This window comes from Carettochelys insculpta, chromosome 1, assembly GCF_033958435.1.
Source record: "Carettochelys insculpta isolate YL-2023 chromosome 1, ASM3395843v1, whole genome shotgun sequence".
In the NCBI taxonomy this organism is placed as follows: domain Eukaryota; kingdom Metazoa; phylum Chordata; order Testudines; family Carettochelyidae; genus Carettochelys; species Carettochelys insculpta.
Window position 1 is genome coordinate 214,006,224 of NC_134137.1, and position 6,883 is coordinate 214,013,106.

Genomic DNA, 6,883 nt, shown 5'->3' on the forward strand with positions numbered 1-6,883 from the left:
AGAGGAATCCACGTCGCCAGAGTTGTTGTATCAGCAAACAATGTGAAATCCAGATACCCTGGGTCCTTAGTGTTAAGAGTCCCCATGAATTGTATAGCCAGAATTCCTGGAGGAAATTCCACCTCTATCTTTTTCCCTGCTGTTCCTCAGCAGCCACTGGTCTGTCTCCTCCAGGTCTGAAGAGGTGGGAGACTGCTAATGTCACCAGTTCAGTTCCAGCCCAATTATTACCTTCAGATGGCTGTTCAGTGACCTGTCCACTATCCACTGTGATGTTTTTCTTGTATTTCAGGCAGCAATGATGGCCGAGGAACTTAAAAAGGAGCAAGATACTAGTGCCCACTTGGAGAGGATGAAAAAGAACATGGAACAGACTATTAAAGATCTACAGAAAAGACTAGATGAAGCAGAGCAAATAGCACTGAAAGGTGGCAAGAAGCAGATCCAAAAGCTAGAATCCAGGGTAGGCTTTCTGTCCTTGTATCTGCTGACAGGGTGGGGCAAAGAGGGCAGTGATGCTGGGGCTCAGTGATTCAAATTGCAGCAGTGGTGCTGGCTGAAGGCCTGGACCCTTTAAATTTCCACCAAAGGACTGCCTGGTGTGCTCTGGGTGGTGCTCAGGCTGCCTGGGAGAGGCTAGCTCCAGTCACACTCCTTCTGCATGAGGCCCTGCTCCTTCCTGGGGTGCAGAGCTGCCCACATACTGCCACTGGGCGCAGGGGCCTCAGCCTTGCCGTCTGGCCTGATTATAGGCCACTGTCTCCTGCATCCAGATACTTCATACAAGCAGAGGTGAAAGTGGGCCACTCTGGCAAACCAGTAAGAGGTGGCTACTGTTACCAGCCCATACACAGATGACATTAAAGTGCTGCCTTGGCAACACTTTATGGGCCCTCTTTAAAGCTTTGCTGCAGGAACATTTTAATGTCGCTACTCCTTTTGACCCCCAGCTCCCCCACTCCCCGATTGGTGGCCCTTTCCCTCCCGCTATCCCCAGCAGCAGCCCTGCCAGTAGGATCCTTTAAGTGCTGCTGTGGTAGTGCTTCAGCATCGCTTCCCATGGGAGTGGGATGGGATGCCAAAGGAGCAGTAACATGAGCACTTGAAGGATCCTACTGGCAGGGCCACCCATGGCAGGAGAGGGGTGATGGAAACATGGCAGCTGCCCTGGGGCCTGATGACTTAAAAAGGCAACAGCAGCTGGGGTTGCCAGCCCTTTAAATGCAGGGCTGAAGGGTTGGCTCAGGGAAGCTGGCCTCCATCCCCATCCCTTCCTGGGGCTCAAGCTGTCCACTATACCTGTGAGGTATTTGACTTTCACCCCTGCATAAAACTCAGACAAAATGGTTGCTCTGGACAGAGTCACGTCTGATCTTGGTTTAGAGACCATCTATAAAGAACAAAGATTTCTTTAGAGATTATATTAAGAGGTAAACTCTCTTAAAAGCTGCACTTAGACCAAGTGTGAGATCCCCATGGATCCATCTTTCCATCTCACCACCTGACTTGGTTGGCATAGCAACGTGGTGGTTTCCACCAACATCAAGTAAGGCATGAAATTTGAAGATGGCCGAAGCCTCTGCACTTCCTGCTTGTGAACCCCCTGGAGTTTTTGTTAAGTTTATACAGCACCTAGGCTATGAGTGTCCCAAGCTGTTTGGCTGACAGTAAGTTGACAGAACACAGTACTTTTGTCAACAGTTGCACCTGCTCCCCACAAGAAATAATGCCTTAAAGCTGGTCTGGACATTCGGGGGTTGGGGGGTGGCTTGTCAACAGACAGGGCTTCCAGCACATCAGGCAGCCTTATCTGCTTTGCTTCCAGTTGGCCATTTTACCAGTGGAGCAGCCGGGCAGTCTGGCTGCTCTCTGTCAACAGAGTGGATCACTCTTGCAATCCATGTGGCAGTTGGGTCGCAATCTGTCAACAGAAGTCTTGTTGGAAGATATCTTCTGATAAAATCTTCTGTTGACAAATCCCTGTAATCTAGACATAGCACTAGAGTGTTGGAGTTCTGCTCCTGACTGGAACAACTAGCACAATATAAACATTATGTAATAAAATTAACAATAAACAGTTTAGAAAAACAACATGTTCATGGAAATGATGCTCTCCTGCTGAAGTGCAGAACTGCAGATATGTTACAAAGGGTCCTGCAAAGATGAGCGTCACTTAAACTGTAAATTAAACTATTTGATCCTTTAAAATGTTTCTTCTCTTACAGGTACGTGAGCTGGAAAATGATCTTGAGAATGAGCTCCGTCGCAATACGGAAGCCCAGAAAGGCGTCCGCAAATATGAGAGACGCATAAAGGAGCTGACGTATCAGGTACAGTACCAGAACGCCAGCCCTTCCAAGTGTTACACTAAACAGTGGGTTCCTGGAAGAAATGTTTGCTTTCAAATACAGTCTTCAGTGGCCTCCTTCTCACAGGGGAAGTCAGCATTGTCTTTAGCTTTGGCAGTACTACTGAATTTTAGAAAAAACACTTTCCAGTGCTACCTTCAATTAACCTAAACAATTGCTAGCGCTGATAGGAAGTCTCATGTAGTTGGCGCTTTGGCATTTTTAACACGGTGCTGTTTAAACCTGCTGAGAAGTTGTAGATACCATGTTTCTTGCTACATGAGAAGGAGACGCCAACTCTCTTAATCAGGTGTCAACACTGCTAACAGGAATAAAAAGGTAGAGCTTCCCCATGCACAAGGAGAAGTTCTGTACCAGTGTACCATTTTCACTTTACAGAGTAGAAAATGTCCATTATCTGTGCATTATCCATTAAGATGTCTGTATCACTATGCATGATACTTTCTAAATACATTTCCTGATATTTCTCTCCACTGTTTTGCTTTTACTGTTCAAACAAATATGTATTCTTGGACAGTCCAACTAGAATATTTTTTAATACTATTCAGAGTGATGAGATTAACAGTTCAATTTCCAAGTCCTAAATTTCCAGTGTGATACAAATAACTGTCTCCCAAAACATGCTGTTTGTGATGTGCTGATACCTACTGCCCATACATGCCATTAATGCATTTTTTCTGTTTGATTGGTGTAGGCAGAGGAGGATAAGAAGAATCTGACCAGGATGCAGGAGCTGATTGACAAGCTGCAATTAAAAGTGAAAAGCTATAAGCATCAAGCAGAGGAAGCTGTAAGTGATGGGCATAGTTGTAACATGGAACTCTTTATAACATAATCAAGTCATACTGTCACTGGCAATTAGCTCCTTGGACATTTAAGCCCACATCTTCCAAGGTACTTAGGCACAGTTATACTTAGGCACTTACATGCCTTTGAGGATCTATGTCTAGAGGTTATCACACACTAAAAAGATTTTGCAGCTTTATGGAGTACATTCAGCGTAGTTGAGGATCTACATAATACAGGTTGAAATACTCTAATCTGGAACTTTCTTGTCTGGCAAACTCCATAGTCCGCCATGATCTTAGTTAGCAGGACAACCACTAATTATGGATATGGCCAAGTTCCCCACAGTCCCATAAAGTTTCTTTACAGCCACCAATCTTAGCTCTCAGGTTCTGTGCTGTAATTTACCCCTAAACGTTTCTGAGGTGTCCAGTAAGCTGTGGAGTGTTGGTAATGTGCTAGGCAGCATTGACCTCCCATCTGGCAACAGTCAGGTCCTGGGGGTGCCAGATGAGAGAGATTCAACCTGTACTGATTTTCACTGTACACTGCCTACACATTCCCTTTTAAGCAACTTGCACTTAATATTGTTTGTGGTTATATAATTTTTGGGGGCTGTATTTCTTTATATCTGGGGACAAGGGGTTTGGCTCCACCAGAGTAAAACTTTTCAGACCATTCTGTTAACCTGCGAAAAAGGTGATCACTGAAAAATGCCTGTTGTATAGCTCTACTTTAAAAGGTTTATTTCCATCCCAAGAGTTTCCCTTATTAAAATGGAGAACCTGCAAAATTTGGAACCTGCAAAACACATTACATATGACTAAACATTTGCATTGTAAGGATTGTTTAAGCTCCACAGATGTTTGCCACTTAGTCACGCACATCTGAGTTTGCCTGGCATGGAAGATCGCCGCTCTGAAACCTGCAGGAGAAAAATATCTCTAATCCTTTTTCTTACCAGGAAGCACAAGCCAATCAGTATCTTGCCAAGTATAGGAAGCAGCAACATGAGCTGGATGATGCTGAAGAACGGGCTGAAATAGCCGAATCCCAAGTTAATAAACTGAGGACAAAGTCAAGAGATATTGGGATAAAAAAGGTAGGGTGTTATTCTGCAGAGGAAGTGGATCTCTGCACACTGACACATATACAGAGGAAGGAGAAGTGATATATACAGTTCTGAAAAGATACTTATGTAGGAGAGGAAAATTATTCTATGTCATAAATTTGATCCAGATTGAAATACGAGGTTTCAGTGCAGTCTTCTATTTTGTTTTACATTATGGAAAACCTTTTGGAGGGTGCGCTGAGCCATCAGACCTGCCAAAGTAATATGGTCTTACTACATCCCAGTACAAACCTGTTACTTATGCAGCTGTAATCCAAAGAGGGTGTTTGCCAATACATAACCAAATATATTCTCAGAGAGTGCTTTTCAATACCCAATCTCCTGCAATGTAAAATGGATTTCTACTTGTCCTATAGGGACTCTCAGGGAATACAGTGCAGCTTGAGGGTTATGGCACTAGCACATTTTTTGGTTTTATGTAATTGTACCTCCCTTTTGAAATAGACCTTTCTGTAGGTGGGTGATAGCTTTTGGAGTGGGGTGGAATGTTAGTAATTGACTGAATAGTCACTCTATCATTTGCATGTTTTTAACACGTGTGTGGGTTTGCACATGGCCTAAAGGGAACTTACAAGCTGTTGAATAAAGGTTCCAAATTACTTGCTTTTGGGGGTACAGTTTGCTTGCTCACACTTTGGAGTCCAGAACCTTTGAATGCCCAAATGCTAACAGCTGCAAATACACTCATCGTCCATAGACAGGGCATTAAAGAAGGAGTTGGAATTATCTTTATTTTGTAGCACTTGACTTGGGGGCAAAATCTAAAGTGTGTAGCTCAAGCTTTTAGAAAGGCATGCCATGGGTGACCAACTATAGCCATGACAGGTCAAAGAAAACCTCTCTCTCTCTGACCAGAACTTAGATAGGAGACTTTATCAAATTTTCATCATCTTTGTTATGAATGCCATGATATGGCACGATTTTTCCAATTTGCTTTGTCTGCCCATATCAGAATAAGTGAAGCACACTGGACTAGATTCTCAGGTGGTATTAACGAATATGTCTCCCTTGATGATGAAGCCACACTGCTTTGTGCCTGCGCTGGCACTGCTTGTGAAAGTGTTAGCTTCCTCCAGGTGTAGCATTTAAAAAACAAAACAAAAAAAAAGAAAAACAGACCGCCTTTGGGTGTGTGAAAGTTTTTTTCATTTGCTAGTTTCTCAGAGCACATTTCTCTGGTGAATGTCCAAGTTCTTCCAGTCTCATAAATTCATGTTACACATCAAGCCAAACTGTTAAATAGATTTATTGAGATCCATCTTACATTATATTTTATTTTAACAATTACACGTAATGGTATACATTATATTTTTATTTGAGTCATTGTGTGAATACTGACATCCATTCATCAGACACTGACAGACAAGTACCTTGTTGCTGCCTCAGGAAGCTCACAGTCCAATAACAAACAGAGGTTGGGATACACAGTTTTCCTTGTGAGCTAATTCATACAAGCAAAAATAGATCTTTAAGAGGGACTTAAATGCTGAGAGGGTAAATGCCTTATAAATACACTCAGAAGCCTGTACCATGCTTTGGAGTGGGAAAAGGAATGGAGGTGCTCATAGGAGATGACAGATAAATGGCTGAGTTGGGAAGAGCAGCAGAAGGGAGACAGCAGGTGCTTGATTTTCTCCCTCAGGAGATAGGATGAGAGAAATGTGTTACAGCCACCAGGCAGGTTTCTTACTGAACTACTGGTAGGAGTTCAGTGGTGAGTGCAAGGCAACTTAAGAACCTACAAGACCCCTAGGGCAACGTTCAGCAAGATAAGCTCCGATGCGTGGGGTAGGGCAGCATTACATGGAACACTGAAGTTGCTATGCTTTTGTATTATTACATGCAGTTGCCAGTAGAGGGATTCCAAGAAAGGAGTGACATAGTTTAAATGATTGATGCATCTCTGTGTACTGGAGTTCCCTAGCAGACTCTGATCTATTTCTATTTCACAGCAGGAAAGATCAAAAACCACTAGGGAACTTTTTAGTGCATGGCAGCAAGGTCCACATAAACAAATGCTTAGTGCTTGGGCAGGCAATAAAGTATATTTATATACACACTGTCTGTATATAAAGTTTGGGAAACCCTGCAGTAGATGGAAGGGAAAAGAAGCTTTTGTCTGGTATTTGAATTTGTTCTTTAAGAAACTATGTAAACATATTCATTCATATGGAATTATAACATCTCTCTTTCACAAAATTTCATTTCAGGTTCATGAAGAGGAGTAAATATACTGTGTCCTGATTAACTGAAGCCCTAACTGCGATTGATGCTTCATACTAATTGAGCGACACAGTTAAATGCATTAGTGGAATAGGCACATTAAGAAATAAAAGCAAAACAAAAGCCCAAACCAGAATTTGGTGTTTTCCTTTCTCTTATGCTGACTGACTTCCTCTGTCCCATTATCTTGGAACAAGGCCTCATTTTCAGCAATGTAACTAAATAAACATAGCACAAGAACAAAGATTAATGTTTCCAAAGTTAACATTCTTCATGCAGAACAACAAGACGACGTCCTGTGGCACCTTATAGACTAATAGATATTTTGGAGCATAAGCTTTCCTGGGCAAAGACCTGCTTCATCAGATGCAAC

General features: G+C 42.7%; 1 protein-coding gene across 1 annotated transcript in view; it reads left to right on the forward strand.

The window, feature by feature from the left end:
• MYH15 (myosin heavy chain 15) overlaps positions 1–6,640 on the forward strand; it is a 63,341-nt gene extending 56,701 nt beyond the window's left edge. The window contains exons 39-43 of the mRNA XM_074998830.1: positions 293–463; positions 2,226–2,330; positions 3,064–3,159; positions 4,120–4,257; positions 6,498–6,640. Of these exons, the coding sequence (XP_074854931.1) occupies positions 293–463; positions 2,226–2,330; positions 3,064–3,159; positions 4,120–4,257; positions 6,498–6,515 (528 nt within the window). The 3' untranslated portion in view covers positions 6,516–6,640. The remainder of the gene's footprint in view (positions 1–292; positions 464–2,225; positions 2,331–3,063; positions 3,160–4,119; positions 4,258–6,497) is intronic.
• Positions 6,641–6,883: the final 243 nt, after the last annotated feature.